Source organism: Drosophila biarmipes, chromosome 3R (genome assembly GCF_025231255.1).
Source record: "Drosophila biarmipes strain raj3 chromosome 3R, RU_DBia_V1.1, whole genome shotgun sequence".
Lineage (NCBI taxonomy): Eukaryota > Metazoa > Arthropoda > Insecta > Diptera > Drosophilidae > Drosophila > Drosophila biarmipes.
Window position 1 is genome coordinate 25,998,125 of NC_066616.1, and position 16,211 is coordinate 26,014,335.

Sequence of the window (16,211 nt, forward strand, 5' to 3'; positions counted from 1 at the left end):
GCTTTCGCTCTTTGCAGATTTGCTCATAAATCTTGGGCTGTTAAAAGTGCTTATAACAGAGGCCCCCAACTTTTAACGGTTCCAGATCGACGCCGACGGCTGAGATACTAACGATCAGCGCGGGTTTTACTCATTTCCAATCGATCGATCGACGCCAAAGTGGAGCAATAAAATCGGAAGTCTTGGGAAATCGTTAGATACTATATCTGTATTTGTGTAGCGAAAGAAAAGACCTCCTCCTCGACATGAGTGGCGTGCTTCGTCGCGGTTCCCTGAATTTCGACTGCGTGGGCGGACCGCGGGACAAGGGCAGGGGCAGCCTGGAGGCGAACCTCTATGGCGGATATCGCGAGACAAGGCCGGGCCCAAAGACCCCGGAAATCAGTGTCATAGCATTGGATTTTCGTCGCTACTCCGAGGACCTGAAGAAGCCCTCGCCGGAGGAGCCGCCACCAGGCAGGGACCTCAGCCAGGATACCGACAGCGATGTGATATCCAATTTCCTGGGCCACTACACCCGCTGGAGCTTCCTGTGGACCCTGCTGCTCTGCCTGTTCCAGCTGCCCACCACTTTCCACCTGTTCATGTTTGTCTTCCAGGTGAGTTTCGCTTTTATGGCTGGCCAAATATTTGCCCAGTTGATTGCCTGGCCGAAAAACATCAATATCAAATATTTTGGTAGGTAAACCCACCCCGGATGCAGGGGTGTTTAGTTTTCAGACCGGAAGAAAACATTGTGTAATTGATTGATAGCTGTAAAAATCCGTTTTGTGATTTGCACTAATAATGGGCGGCTAATTGCCTGTGTGTATCTCATCGATGCGAAGTGTTGACAATGCAGTAATTGGCCGATAAAAGGCGAAAGAGAGCGTGGTTTTTCGAAAATACAAACGTTATCAACAAATGAGTTTGCGTGAAGTGAGTAAGGTGGACTTATACGAAACAATTGATAACAATTTGGAGAGGTTGCCACTTGAGCTGGCCTGGCCGGCAATCACGGCAACACGCATGCCAATTTCGACCACTTGGCTCGACCTTTTTGAAATAGCTCTCGAATGGGAGACCTTCGAGCATTTTTGACCAACTTTTTTCAGGGAGCCTGTCACAGCCAGTCGTTTATCGGCGAGCAGGTTGCGTGTGCATCATTTGCCTAAAGGTGCCATGGGTAATCAGGGTAATAACCGTCTAGCGTGCTAATGTAGCCTCTCAAATGGTAACCCCAAATCGAAGGGAGCTAGGCAAAAACCACACGAGACCTTGACACACACGATCGGCGGATTGTCGGATCGGTGGATCGGTGGCTAATAGAGCTTGGCCAGAACCTATGGAAAATGCAATGGTCACTCAAGAAGCCAAGAAGTTCGACTGCCTGAGCGCAGTTATTTCGCAGAGGTTAATTATACCCATAAATACAGAGATTGTTTAACCTCAGGAAGTAGTGTGATGCAAGATGTTTGAAGTGTTGATCACTTTTTAAAAACTGTTAATTCAGTTGTTAGGGGTCTAGTATATATTTTAGACAGATAGACGATGTCTGGCCCCACCCGGCCTATCAAAACAATCAAAGCCTTTTATCAGCTGGAACTATAAAAGTATTTTTTAATCATCCACAGGAACTTAATTGAATAGTAGCGAAATAGGCAAGAACTTAGCGCACTTTTGATAACACTTAATGCAAACGACTTGGTCTACTTTGGCGGTGCTGTTCTGATTGCTTCTGTTGTGCTATTTTTCGCCTTGATAAGCATAATGCTATCTGGCCAAGACAAACAATAACCAATTGTCAAGGAATCCTCTATATTAACATGAACCAATCAAACAGAGAGAGCCGCAAAAGATAAGATTACGACTGTCGAACTAAAGAAAGTTGGGTTCTATAAAAACATCTTTATGCTGGCCAGATGTACCAAATGAAATTGTCGTGTCGCAGAGTGTGCATCAACCTTGTGGGAGGAGTTGGTCAAGGCACTCCCCAGAAAGGTCGACGTCGGTACAGAGTTATAGAGTCATCATCACTTGATTCTTTAATGACTCACTTGGCCGGGTGTGAAGACGGAGTTAACAAGTAATTTGGCTATCGTTATATCGCGGTGTGTTTTAGCTTGGTCGGACATTATCTCAGGGCCCCCACAGAAATCTTAAATAACGCCGCGCCTGCGTGAAAACCAGAGACCCGCGATCGAAACTCTCTGGCACACACGCATTCTCAGCGCTCGACACCTCTCGGCCTGCCGAATCTTGCATCTGAAACCAATTTGAATTTCATAAGATACATTTTCGAAAGTCGAGCATTCTAACTCAGTTGACTTGCATTGCAAGACGTAAACGGTTGCATTTAAAGCCAGCTTAAAAAATGGAGCTAACGGATATGAGATCGGGCGAGGCCTCGCCCATGCTGGAGTCTGGCGATATCGAGGAGCTGGACCAGTTGCACACGAGGCTTTTGGAACGCCTCCTGGGCTGTCTAACCCCCTGGCAGGCCACGTGGTGCGCCCTGCTCTCGATCTTCCAGGCCATCTGCACCTTCCACATATTCGTCTACGTGTTCCAGGTGAGTCGGGTTGATTGCTCGGCCCCAGGTGGCCATCGTTGCGCTCCAGCGCCTGCCACATGTGCCAACTTAGTAAGCCTGGCCAACATACAGAGGGACAACTACAGCGCAACCACAATTGACAAGGTTCTCAGTTTGTGCTTGCCCACTTATATGTGCCTGGTACTATTGCCTCCCCCAATGCCAGTTATCAGCGTTTGTTCGTGATAAGGTGAATTCAAGTGACTGCGATTGCAGGTGTGTCTGTGGCGCAAACCTGTTGCCCGTGTCGGCGCTCTCGATTGATTGTGAGATTTGCTTTGCAGCTACCTACAGATCCGCAAAAGATACAGTTTCATTGAGCGAATTTGGGAGCGCGAATATCGGATACATTTAATGTGTTTATTGAACTGTTCGAGTTACAAAGATTGATGGGTAGGTTGAATACAGTTTTGAATGAGTGCTTTATGAAGTAAGTCCTCAGAGGTCTTTGTTTACGTTAATTTAAATATTTCGTTTTCAATTTATTGTATAACACATATTCAAACACCAAGAAATCTTTATTATTATGTGTGGGCGAAACAATGAAGGTTTGCATATGCGTTTCAATGAATAAACCAGTTCAAATCTTTTTCAATTAAAATTATTCAAATATTTCGTTCTCCTTTCATTGTATAACACCTGTTAGAGCCCAATAAATCTTTACACTTTATGTTCTTTCAGACATGACATTAACTTATTATTCTTTTGAAGAGTTAGAGAAACAATGCAGATTTAAGAACCAGTTGAAACAGCCTTTAATTAAATATTAAATTATTAAAATATTTCTTTATCTGTTGTATAACACCGCAACAAATCTTTAAGCCTTAAGCTCTTTCAGCTATCACTTTTACTCATTAGCCTAAAATGCACCTTGGTCTCTTCCAGCTTTATTGTTCAACATCTGGCTTAATTATTGACACAAAATAATTGCCTGCGGAGTAATAACAAATTTGAACTGGCTCAGGCCGAAACGAGCTTGCACCCCAAATCCAAACCAAGAGTCGTTGATTTGTTTACACCGATTTAATGGCACATATTTGACACAGTCTTCGTGCTGGATTACCTTATCTTAATTGGCCAAGTCCACAAATTGCACGCTTTGTGTTATTTGCTTTGAAGACGACAGCTCTGTGGATTAGGCTCTGTGGTTGGACACCATGACAACACGATTTCCCATCGGGTTGGCAAAACTTTTCAATTAGTTTCCACTCCCAACTGATCCATATCAGGTGGTGCCAGTGGTGTCGGCGGTGTCGGTGGTTTGCTCCGACTTGAAGTCGACCCAAGGTTGCTGCCTTCGAAAGGTTACACTCTGCCACAGGCCAATATTGACCGCTAACTGTCTAAATATATTAATTAAACAATAATAATAAAATGCACAGAAATACCTCTGTTAGCCACACTCAGCCTGGTACACTGGTCTCCAATCAGATGGAGAAACCAAGTCGATTTGAAGTTTAGATTTAAAGTAGTAATTTGAATACTTTCTTACCTAGGGTCAGTAGATGACCCTGTAACAATTAAGTTAACAATCACCTATGAGCACCTAGACTGTACAATGTACCAGTCTGGTTTCATGTAATCAGAAAATCTCCCAGAAGGCTAGATGAACAAACACAAACCTTTTATTTATTGCATTGAATAAATTTAATTTAATTAAAAGGAAATCTTTGTGCCTGATCTTTTCGAAAATCATATTATAAAGCCTTGACAATTCCAAAGATTAAATATATACAAGAGAACTTCTTTGATCTAAGATCACACCACTTATTGTATAACCTCAGAAAATTAATGAAGTTTAGGCCAATTTATGAATGAGAATAATATGTAAAATACCTATAATAAGGATCCAGGAAATCAAGCCTATGACTAATCCAAATTCTTAACTGAAGTTAAGAGACTCCTCTGACGTTTTCCTAGCCAATTGAATGCAAATTGAGTTAACTTTTCCGAACCACTCAATTACGGATATGTCATTACCATACCCAGAAACAATAGATTATGTATTGTCACTAATCGTGCCATTAGTTGAATAACTAAATTGAGATTTCCATTGTTCAAAGATCTGCTAAGGGTGCTTGACCTAGTAAGTACCCTACAAGGTGGCGACTCTTAAGAACTGGCTTAAAAAAACAATAAAATTCTTAAAATGTTACGATAAGAGATTTTAAATCCGATTTTTAACCAAGGGTTGGGGGTAATTAGAGCCTAGCCCAGTGTGCCTGTCTGGCTGTCATTAATATAAAGCGCACTCTCAGGTGCTGCTCGTGCATATCTGCAAACCAATTTATCAAGCGAAATTTATGTGGCCCATGTAGTCGAAGTCGAGAGCTGCTGCCCACGTTGTGGCACAGAATGCCATTGTTGGCCGAGAGTCGGTTGCGCTATGCAAATGCTCGAAACGTGACATGTAACCTGTGACTGGCGACAGAAAAACTGCCACGGCGGCCGCAAATGACATCACAGCCTGCCACGCGATCAACGCACCACAGTGCCGAGGGAAAAAATAAGAAAAACTAACCAGGAACCAGAAAACCTCACCCGAAAAGCTCACCTTTTCCCAGCGCCCTTCGCACTGACCATTAATTATTGAAAATGTTTCGCTTTCTTGTTACACTTCAACTTGAACTTGAAACCATTTCCTCGCAGCGCATGTTAAATGTTTAATTGAGGCACGTTCAATGTCGGCCGGGGCTATCAACCTGTTGTAAGTAGTGCCCCTGTAGTTGTTTATGGGACTGGGGGTATTGCATAGTGGGCGGTGTTGGTGGACAACCTTTTCGCCTGCCGAACGCGATTGATAAGCCGCTTTCATTGATTCGATCATCAATCAGGCGGCCGCACATTTCTGTTCGTGTTTCGTGTGTTTTGCGAACAAGACTCAGTAATTTCAGCCGTGTTAACCTGTCACGAAACATTCGCAATCGAAAGCCAAATGACAAATGGGACTGCTGTAAACAAACTAACTACGAGCAGGCCGCAATCAGCAGGCGGAAGAAATTTAAACGGTTTACTACCGACTTAAATTGACTCTGGCAAATGTATCTCCGGATCTCCCATTCGATTTATAGCTAAAACTTTGATGGGCCTGAAACGGTGGAAGTTGGTTTAAAGTAATGTCTTATGTAGTCCACGTAATTGCAAACGTGAATTGAATCCCCAAACAGTCAAAAATTCAGTATTCCTATGGGAACTTGTTTTTTAGATCCCCAGAAGAAGTATTTTTATATGCAAAGTTATTTATGGACTTATGAGTGCAGCTTTTGCTAATTTTTTGGTCATATAAAATTTGTGTTAATTCATAGAAACAAGTTTAAAATTCTTTCATCAAGAATCACAGTCTGCATTGCAGTAACAAAAGACTGTGTGATAAATTCTAGTTCTTATCAGGAATTAAAAGAGCAAACTTCACAAAATGTTAATTGGACAAAATAAAGATAGATATATTACACAATGAAATTTGCGAATTATGTGTGGGTAATCAGAACTTTATCAGCATTTTAGGAAATTTAGAGCTGAGCATGAAGTGTGCACCATAATTTTGTTTAAATATTATGAGGGTAAAAACTATTTTAGGGCTTATCTTCCAAAGTATTCATATTGTGAGCTCAGAGAATTTGAGTCTGAGTCAGAACATAACGATTCGAATGAAGTATGTTTATACATTTCCTTTCTTCTTTCCTTTTAGATTGCCCCCAAAGATTTTTGGTGCGCCCGTCCGGACAACCTCCTGCAGATGAGTGTCTCCGAGTGGCGTAACATCAGCCAGTCCTCAGATGGTTGCCTGGTGCTCGATATGGACTTCTCTCAGGTGACCTACGAGGACAGTCAGCTGGTGAACTGGCCGGCAAATGCCACAAAATTGGGATACCGCCAGTGCCGGCACTTTGAGTTCTCCGACGAGGAGGGATCCGCCAAGACTCTGGTCCAGGAGTTCGAGCTGGTGTGCGGTCGGGACATCCTCAGCCTGGTGGAAACCTGCTTCCTGGTGGGCGCTGCGGCGGGAGCGGTGCTCAGTGGATGGATATCCGACCGCTTCGGCAGAAGGCACACGCTGATGGCTTTCGTCACTATCCAAAGCGTTTTCGGTCAGTGGGAGGTGTTTATTTTATGAATCGAGAAAGTCATATTATGGGATATCTATAAAAAGCGAAGTATTCAGAAATTAGAAATGATTCCATAGTTCTTTAATATATAGTAAGAGAAATTATCTATGAGTTTTATCTTCGAAGTGAAGTTTTTCTAGAAACAGATGCTTGGTAACCATTTCTTCCTGTGTAGCTTATTCAGGGGGAAATTGCAACAGTCCGAGGGAAAAAAAGGGCTGGCAGGACGAGCATTCCTTTGACCATGGCAATTTGAGTGGGATTCATTTTCTAATTGTCATTTATATGCAGCTTTGTCCGTGAATCGTTGGGCTAACAGCTGCATTTGCATTCGTCCTGCTCTCTGGCCCGGCTGGCATTTTAATTGACTTTACACTCTTATTTACGTGTCCGACCTTGCCACTGACATTCCGCAGCCGCCCAACCCCCACACCCTGCCGCCACCCTTTTTAACCGCCTCACCTGCATTTTCTGCTCTGCTCTCCGCTTGCAGGTGGAATTTTGGCCTTCTCAACATCGGTGGCCATGTTCATGTCGCTACGTGTTATAATTGGATTCGCATCAATGACCGTGACTGTTGTGAGCTTCGTGCTGGTGGTGGAGCTGGTCTCCGGCAAGTGGCGGACCGTAATCGGCATTCTCAACATTCTGCCCGTGGCCATCTCGTACGTCCTCTCCGCCGGACTGGCCTACCTCATCCGCGACTGGCGGCACCTGCAGCTGGCCATCTCCTTTCCCTGGCTAATCATGCTCAGCATTTGGTAAGTTCTGCCCGGGAATCCTATTTTGGACGGGGGGTCAATGCCATAATGGGGCGTTAATTCGGTGAATGGTAATGGGAAAATCAGCTAGAGGGAAATCGAGGTCTTTTCGTGCACTCCGCTTTGGGCTCTTTTTTCATAAACGCCCAAGTGATATATATTTGTTTAATTTAATTATGATTGTTATGTAACTTCGCCCTTCCGTTAATCAAAAAATACTTAACTTAATTATATTTTCATACTTTAGATATATTTTTTCACATTCATAGAGCTATTAATGAAATCATGTTTATTTTAACCTTCTGTTCTTCTTTTATTCTTTTTGCTTGGTTTTTCTCATTAAAAACAGATTCTTGATGAATACATTTTATAAATTATATTTAAATGTAACTAAATCTATCTGTTAAATCAGCCAAGCTTGGAAAGAAAACCCTAATTTCCAATTGTAACTCCTATTTGTTGTCCGTTTCTCAGAGCATTTCGACTTCAAAGCGTAAACATTTTCAGCATGCAGTCAACTAAATGAATTGACAACAGAAAACCGAGCACAACACACGTGGGGGATGTGGGATCAATTAGATTCCGGCAGGGACAAAGAAATCCCTGCCCAGGAAATTCCTTAGTGTTTATCCTTGGGTGGCAATTCATGGGTAATGGCAGCCACATTGGCTGACCGCTTTGGGAATCAAATGAAAAAATTCCAAACGGCCAATAAATACCGGGGCACATGACATTGATTCCCAAACGTCCATTCCATTTCCTTTGCCTTTCAGGTTCTGGTTGCCGGAGTCGCCCCGCTGGCTCTTGGCCCAGGGTCGGTTGGATGAGTTGTGCGCGCTAATTGAGCGAGCGGCCCGAATGAACGGCACCAGCGCCACTTTGCCCAGTAACTATCGCAAGACCCTGGAGGCGGCGGTTCCGCGGGCGGTCCAATCCCCGCCAGAAGCAGCGAGCAGCGAAGAGGTGAAGGCGGCCGAGGCGGATGCAGCGGAATCAAGCCATGTGAATCCCCTGCTGGTGGTGTTCAGCGCCAAGTACTGGCGCACCACTTGCCTCACTCTGGTCATCTGGCTCACCCTAATCATCATCTACTTTGGTCTGACACTGCACCTCAACAATTTGGGTGGGAATATCTATATCAACAGTGCCGTGGCGGGAACCGTGGAGGCCATTTCCATCTGCATCAGCATACTGGTGGTTTTGAAGGTTGGCATTCGACGAAGTCTCATTGGCTACATGCTGCTGCCGGGGCTCTGCTGTCTGGCCACTAATCTAGTGCCCAATCAAACTGGTGTTATAGCACTGGCCACCATAGGTTAGTTAACCCAAAGATAACAATCCTATCCCAATGGTTAATAATCTTATCTTGCAGCCAAGTGCCTCATTGGAGCCAACAACGCCATCATTCCCACCTACACTGCAATGCAATATCCCACAATCGTGCGCAACTTTGGCGTTGGCATGGGCAACCTGGCCTCGGGCGTGGCCCTGATCCTGGTGCCCTTCCTCTGGCAACTGGTGGGTCCTCACATCATACTTCTCTGATTATCTTCATTTTACCAATCCCTTTTATTCCTCACCACAGGAGCACATTGATCCCCTGCTGCCCCTGAATGTCATGGGTGTTTGTGGTCTGATTGGCGCCATTGCCATCAGCCTTATGAAGGATGTGGTATAACCAGGCTAGGGTATAGGACTTGGTTTTCCTTAGAAGATCTAGAGCTGACTTTCCGTTGTTGACATGCCTAACTGTGATATATATTGGACCTTTGGAGGGACACTGAGCACCCGCACTAAATCGTTTTTCTCATTCTACCATTAACTACGATTTTATTTTATTGATATGATTTTATTTATACTTTGATTGCATTAAAAACGCAGTATTTTTATGATGTGCAAATATTTTAAATGTTTTTATAAAGAGAAAGGAGGAATATCTTGTGCTATAAGATTGGTTGTGAGCCCTGCTAACCTTGCTATAATGTGTACTAGCCAAGACACCAATCATTACGCATACGCTCTGTTGGCCAGACTTCAGGTTGGTTAAAATTAAACTTTAAGCTTGACTTGCAGCGTTGCCGGGCCCCTAAATTTAAAAGCCGACCGTTAAAGACGGTAAAAGTAATTTAAAACTAAATCACGTTCCCGGAGCTGATCGAGACCGCCATTCTCATGTCCGCAAAAGAGTGCAAATAAAATAAAAAGAAGACTGCCCTGTCACTTTCGTTACTTCATCGTGGGAGATGCGCTCCACTTTCGGCCTGGCCATTTATTGCATAGCCATGCCAAACACACACCTCACATAAATTTTCCGCAGCCGACCAAAGCTTCGATTCGCGTTGGAGCCGGAGCTATAAAGCCGCCTGCGCACCTGGCGGGCCCAGCATTTGAGCGATCAACGGTTGGCCAAGAAGTAGTACCAAGTGCCCTGCGGATTAGTACACCACTCTCTTCTTGCGGAAGTGTTACACAGGGCCAGGAAAGCGAAGAGGAGATATCCACCCCCGTCCATCATGAAACTCCAGCTATTTGCGGTAAGTTGGCTGCCAAGTCAAAGATCAAGGATCCTAAGTGCCAGTGCTCTCGGTCAAGTCTCTAGAAAATCATGAGTGAATCATAAGTATGCAGCCATCAAGGTCGTTTGGTTCCCAGCTTAAGACTCACACTCGATCTCGGATTGATACATTACGATTTTATTTACGAGTATTTGCATTTTATAGAAAGTGTGCGAGTTGTTGTGTGTGTGCCTGTGTCTCAATGCAATGCAATTAGCAATTAATGTTGGCCAATTGACATTTCATTCGATTTTGATGTGGCTTCAGAAAACTAAAGACAAAGGAACTCACTTGATAAATATGCGATACAATCGCCCAGCAATTGTCTTTGCTGCACTGTGTGGCCAAAGAATTCCGTTCGAGGGATTACCAAACCAAGCCCACTGGTCAGAAATTTTAACGAGCATTTGTTGGCTTAAAGCCCAGCTCCGCCTTAACTTTGCCAAATTCCCCCCGACCTCCATTATTAACCTGAATATTGGGCTCTCGAAATTGGCCCGCAACTGACTTGAGTTCGTTTTTTTGTACTGCCAAAGATTATCAAAGGGTTTTTGCTACTGCGCAAAGCTGATGAATTGTCAATTATGAGATAAATCAACATAATTATTTGCGATATAATCACAAAAATCAATCAAAATAAACAGGCAAGGGAAACCCTTATTGAGTCCAACTTCCTTAACAGCGTTTTGAGATTCAATCCAAATATATAAAATTAAAAAGTAAAGAGAATGTTTTTTCTCCATTTTTAAGTAGCATTCAAGTCTTAAAAAATTATATAAATATTTCTTAAATATAAATAAGAGACTAGAATATTTAAATACTTATAAAAATTAATTTAATTATCTATAAAAAAATGTAGTACAGTATCTTTTTTTTTATTAATATTGACCCAATTCATTTTTTTGATATTTAAAAACCTAATATTTTATATATTTCGAACTAAAAACTTCCTTTAAAACCCCATAAATCAGCGGATCTAATAAGCTTTTCCCGCCTTAGCTTGATTGATTGACTGACTTGACCAAATTATGGATAAGGCCTAATGAGCTTGCCAAAATGTGGACCAGAAAATGAATTGTTAATGACAAGAAACACTTAATTTGCCGGCAATTTGGGGGTAGTATTGTTCGGGCGCAGTTCGTCACGACAAGTTATTGTTGTGCGAACAGCGATTATGTATGTGTATCAAGGTCGTCGGTGGCCGCAGCTAATAACTAGTTATAGGCGATTGGGATCCACAAAACGCACCCAAGGCGATGCAAATTCTCGGCACGCACACTCCATTCATTTTGGTGTGGCTGCCGCAGATTTAGCTGCGGATTGGGATACAAGCACAGCCCAAGATACAGATACTTGCCCCCACACTGCAACGCATTTGGGCGTAGTGCTGTGCTGGGATTACGTAATGAACGGGTACATAAAGCCTGCATAAATAAGCCTTTATACATGCATAAAGTGTTACATATTTGAGACCGAAGCCGGCTCGAAAGTGCACTGACAACTATTCCAGCTCAACGAGTCTGGCGAGCTGAGAAAAACAAAAATGCCTGGCATAGGACACATTTTCGATTTCATTCGCTTGTTCGTTCGGTCAATGGCCAAGCGGCAGTCAAGGCCGGGCCAAAAGTCCTTAGCCAAGTTATTGTTACTAATGATGATGGACCACCAGCCAGAGCGGCAGGAACATAAACATCTTTTGTTGTCTTTCACTAAATATGCGGATGATGATGTTGATGATTCTCCGCCAGTGGAACACCCACGCCTGCCTCCAGCTGAGCTGGGCTTGTCTTGGCTTGGCTTCACCTGGTTTGGTTTCAGTTTCGAGTGCGCGTTGGGAACACCTTCCCATTGCACATGGCTACGAATTTTTCGGTTTCCTTGAACTGAGACTCAGACGCAGACGCAGCCGCAAGGCGGAGTCATAAAGGCAATTAAATCAAATCAAGTTCCCCTGCCGAGCAATGCACCCAAATAAATAGCTGCAAGTGTCTGGCGGGCCTTGCTCAGTTGTTTCAGTTTTTCAGTTTCTGGCTGGCCTGGCTTTTCATTAATTTAAAAAGCCAAGTAGTTCACTTGACCAGGTAGTTGGGCAGCCAGCCAAGCCACTGGAATGTTCGACTTCAATGGTCAGCAGCACAAACAAACTGCAAAAAAGACCAAGCCAATGGCTCAGATACAGGAAAGTAATGGATAATAATAGTACAACAACAGTAGTGGCTGAAAAATGTGTTGACTGCATGCATAACAAAATCTGCATGGGGCAAAGGCTTCATTGATTCGATTGATTATTATAAGCTGTCGAGTTATTCATGTTTGAACAAATGAATTAGGGGCGACAGTTTTTTGGATATGCCAGGAAATAGTTAGGATTATTATTAAATAGGGCACAATAAGAGCGTAGCTTTATTACGGCAAATATATTGTGAAACTTTTGCCAAGCATTCTTAATTTATCATCCTAACTTCTATATCGTAATGATTAATAGATATTTTTGTATACTGTATAATGATTAATAGACTTTTTTAATGTTAGTCATTTTTAATGCCCCTTAATGAAAATATAAAAAATAAAACCTTAAAAACATTGCGATTTGACTAACAATTTCTTACCTAAATCAAAAAAATAATATAAAAATCGAAAGCTGATAATAGAACAACCTTGCCCGCAAGCTTTAAAGAGACCGCCTCTATAAAGTCCCTATGCTACATTAAAACCCAATACTCAGATTGCAAATCGCGTCAAGAACTCTAATGGAAACCATAATTCCGCATTGACTTCTATTCACTTCCCCGACCAGTAGTTCTTTTACATAAGCTACCCCGGAAAGTGGAGCAAAAAGTTATCTGATCTGTGACCAGTTGGAAACCGAAGCCGAGGGCGAAAAGCCATAAGCCGGCTAAATAAGCTGCCACCCCCCTGCCAAGAATTGTGTAATAGTAGCGGCTACTAATTAAAAAACGACACACCGAAAACGTGCTAAGAAAAATTAAGTATCCGACTAGGCGGTCGGTCACTTGTCCTAGACTTTGACTTCTTTCGCGAACCGGAAACTTTTGGCCAATGTGCTTGCCACATGCTATATGCCCATGCCACATGCCGCATAACTCCGGCCATGCAAATTACGCAATCCGCGCGGTAAAGACTGAAATGTTTTCGTTTTTTCTACTATTTTTGGTCTCGCTTTTGGCTCTGGCTCTGGCCTGGCTTGTCTTGGCTTTTTGGATTCGGCTTTTATGATCGATCGGCAGCGAGGTGGGGCAGAAATCGCGATTTGTTTTATGTTCCACATTTACGGCCATTACAGTATTGCCACAATTGTTGTTGCTGCCGCCGCCGCACCGCCACAATTACAAATTGCTGCGGCAGTACATAAGCGGTTGATAAATTTTAAACCAGTTTGAGGAGGTGTGAGGCGAGCAGCGCCGACCAAGAAGTGCCACAAAAGTGTGGCGGCAAGTGGATACATTTTTACAAACTTATTTAAATTAATAGAGGAATGCCAGAAGTAAAATAAGGCGGTGGAATATAATTATCTTACTGGAATATTTGTATTCCGGAACAACTTAGAAGGAAATAACTAACATTTTATCACCGAATTCTAAAAATATATAAATGCGTTGGTTTTAAAAACATAACATTTTAAATATATTAACTTAATCTATATTATTGATTACGATTTCAAGAGTATAAAGAAGTATCTACTACACCAAGTATTTTAAAGATTTTTAGTTCATTTAAACGCAGCTTCTGCTTCGACGAAACCTGTAGCTTTACTATAGAAAACTCAGACATATTTTCAATGGCTACCTGTAATATTAAAGAAAAATGTCCAATCTTCCAAGGAACTCATTGACCAATAAAGATAGGAATAAGTCCGACCCAAACTCTGTGGTATATTCCACGCCCAAAAACGTCGAGTAGTGATGAAAATTCTAAGAAGCAATTGGGCGACCAACAAGCCAAAACTGACCATACACAAGTAATTAAGAGGGGCACTGCCATAAGCGAGACACCAGGCAGTGGCAAAGTGGCCACGTGTGGCATGCCGCCTTGTTCCGGCAACTGACACAGTTGATCCTTAAATGGAGTGCAATGCAGCTAATGATTTCCAATTATTCCATCCGATTGCAGCTCGTTTGCAGCGCCCTCGCTTTGGCCGAGGCCCAAAACTATCCACAGCGTCTGAGCATTCCCGGAGCGGTGGCTTCACCTGGTCCAGTGCCCCACCGGCAGCCCGTGTTGCGTGTCCGTCGTCCAGGAGCTTCGCTGCGCCAGCAGAATGCCATCCTGCCAGCGGTGACGCAACGCATCACCATTGAGGAGCCACGCCCTGTCACAGAGTCGGCGGAGGATGAGCAGCCGGAGCCATATCTGCCTAATCTCTTGCGGGAACAACAGCTGGCCAACTCGCAGCAATCGCAGTTCCAGCAGGCAGCTGCCGCCTTCCTAGCTGGCCAGCAGCCCATTGAGCAGCCCTCGCCAGTGCAGCAGTTCCTGCAGAACGAGGACTCCCAGCCAGCTGCCATCCTGCCAGCTCCCGCTCGCTTCCCCGCCGAACGTCCTTCGATCCAGTCGCCTTTGAACCGTCCCGCCGCCTTCAACGACTTTGGCATCGGTCGGTTTGAGAACTCGCAGAGATTCGGCTTGGAGCGACCCACTCCCACTGCAGCTGCGCCACCACCACCACCACCTCCTCCACAGCCACAGCGGGTGGCTGTGGTCCGGACGAGACCAGCGGTCGCTGCTAACCTGCGTCCAGAGCCACCAGCACCACAGCCCGTGGCCAGGCCACGTCCTAAGCCCGTTCAGCCACGTCCCATTATCGATCAGAATCAACTGCAGGACGATAGAGTCGACCAGCAGCAGCAGCGTCGCCGCCAGCCCGTTTCCCAGACCATTCGCAAGTGGCGCGAGGAGAACGAGGATGGCAGCATCACCTGGGGCTACGAGAACGACGATGGCTCTTTCAAGGAGGAGCTGATCGGCACCGACTGCATTACCAAGTGAGTGGAGGGATTGGGGAACATCTTTGCATATCTTTTAATGCTTTCTTTATCTCTTCCACTAGGGGCACCTATGGCTACATTGACCCTGATGGCAACAAACGGGAGTACCACTACGAGACGGGCATCAAGTGCGATCCCAACAACCGCAACAACGAGGAGGAGCTGCAGGAGAACGGGTTCATCAACTACGAGGAGAACCGCGCCGTGCTGCCCAACGGCCTGGAGATCGATATGACGCAGCTGGGCAAGAAGAAGTCGAAGCGCCCCATTGGCATCTACAGGAACTGAGATACTCCCCAGCACCTAACATATAGTCCCTTAAGTCAAGCAGCTCGTAGGTTCTCTTACTTGTATTCCGTTTATAATTATGTCCATACTCCATTGAGTGTCAAGTGAAAGAAGATTAAATACGATTAGAATAGATTACGAAGGCATCATCCATCATCAGTAGGGTCGCTGGCGCCGGGCGGTGGGAGGCAGTCGGTTGGGCGGCGTTATGGAAATGTCCAGAAAGTCCCCGATGCAGAATTTGGCCTGGGCCAGGGTCTTGTTATCATCGATTCCCTTCTGACCCGTGCAGGTCACGCCGATTTCGCGCATCTGAAAGTGATTGTTCCGGAAGTTGGGATAGACCACGGCAAAGTCGAAGTAGGTGCCCTTCTTCCGCGTGTCCGGATTAACGTCGCGCACCAGAGAGGTCAGTTCGTGGAGGGTGGCGTCCTGCCAGGTGTAGATCTGCAGCTCGTTGGTGGGCACGTTGCCAAAGGTGTACTCCTGCACGGAGTGGTGGCGACCCGTGGAGCAGAACACGCGTAGCAGCAGAGGGCAGGTCTGAAAACGGATAAGGTTAGATAAAATCAAGAAAATATCCAAGTAAAAGGCCGAGTAAACAGTCTCCCTTGCCGGTGGGGCAAACAAACCTTCTCGCGGTCAATCTGCTTGACCTGCGTCTTGTCTTCCACAATCATGGACTCCACGTTGGCCATGTTTCACTGCGGCTTTACTCTTTATCACTTAACGTACGAGTTTTAATACAAAAATGAATTTTTCCGAAATGTTTGGGCTTCTTTTTGGACTGCAGTTTATCGATATCTGGTCTATCGGAAAACCGTTCCGGCTTAGTAATGTCGCAAATCTCCAGCTGGTATTTTCAGTATTTATTTTAAGTGCAAAAATGTGGTATTTTCCAGCACTGCCAAGATGACTGCTCT

The 16,211-nt window shown here is 44.4% G+C and overlaps 3 protein-coding genes across 3 annotated transcripts; 2 read left to right on the forward strand and 1 right to left on the reverse strand.

Annotated features, from left to right (window-relative positions):
* Nucleotides 1-76: 76 nt before the first annotated feature.
* On the forward strand, nt 77-9,341 carry LOC108024850 (organic cation transporter protein). The gene is made up of 6 exons (XM_017094989.3): nt 77-599; nt 6,261-6,660; nt 7,172-7,439; nt 8,213-8,754; nt 8,812-8,957; nt 9,025-9,341. Exons 1-6 carry the CDS (start codon nt 246-248, stop codon nt 9,115-9,117), a joined length of 1,803 nt encoding a protein of 600 aa, XP_016950478.1. The 5' UTR covers nt 77-245; the 3' UTR covers nt 9,118-9,341.
* A 468-nt stretch (nt 9,342-9,809) lies between these two features.
* LOC108024845 (proline-, glutamic acid- and leucine-rich protein 1) lies at nt 9,810-15,424 on the forward strand. Its single transcript, XM_017094983.3, has 3 exons — nt 9,810-9,973; nt 14,126-14,997; nt 15,063-15,424. The coding sequence occupies exons 1-3, from the start codon at nt 9,953-9,955 to the stop codon at nt 15,286-15,288; spliced, it is 1,119 nt and encodes a 372-aa protein (XP_016950472.1). The 5' UTR covers nt 9,810-9,952; the 3' UTR covers nt 15,289-15,424.
* On the reverse strand, nt 15,340-16,103 carry LOC108024846 (histone deacetylase complex subunit SAP18). Its single transcript, XM_017094984.2, has 2 exons — nt 15,921-16,103; nt 15,340-15,831 (listed from the first exon to the last, which is right to left on the reverse strand). The coding sequence occupies exons 1-2, from the start codon at nt 15,984-15,986 to the stop codon at nt 15,445-15,447; spliced, it is 453 nt and encodes a 150-aa protein (XP_016950473.1). The 5' UTR covers nt 15,987-16,103; the 3' UTR covers nt 15,340-15,444.
* Between the last annotated feature and the right edge of the window lie 108 nt (nt 16,104-16,211).

Bases quoted from the DNA above. Each gene is read 5' to 3' on its own strand.
- LOC108024845 (XM_017094983.3), top strand. From the start codon at position 9,953: ATGAAACTCCAGCTATTTGCG. The intron at 9,974-14,125 runs GTAAGTTGGCTG...ATCCGATTGCAG, and splicing joins TGAAACTCCAGCTATTTGCG to CTCGTTTGCAGCGCCCTCGC. The intron at 14,998-15,062 runs GTGAGTGGAGGG...CTCTTCCACTAG, and splicing joins GGCACCGACTGCATTACCAA to GGGCACCTATGGCTACATTG.
- LOC108024846 (XM_017094984.2), bottom strand. From the start codon at position 15,986: ATGGCCAACGTGGAGTCCATGATTGTGGAAGACAAGACGCAGGTCAAG. The intron at 15,832-15,920 runs GTTTGTTTGCCC...ATCCGTTTTCAG, and splicing joins AGCAGATTGACCGCGAGAAG to ACCTGCCCTCTGCTGCTACG.
- LOC108024850 (XM_017094989.3), top strand. From the start codon at position 246: ATGAGTGGCGTGCTTCGTCGCGGTTCCCTGAATTTCGACTGCGTGGGC. The intron at 6,661-7,171 runs GTCAGTGGGAGG...CTCCGCTTGCAG, and splicing joins CACTATCCAAAGCGTTTTCG to GTGGAATTTTGGCCTTCTCA. The intron at 8,755-8,811 runs GTTAGTTAACCC...CTTATCTTGCAG, and splicing joins TATAGCACTGGCCACCATAG to CCAAGTGCCTCATTGGAGCC.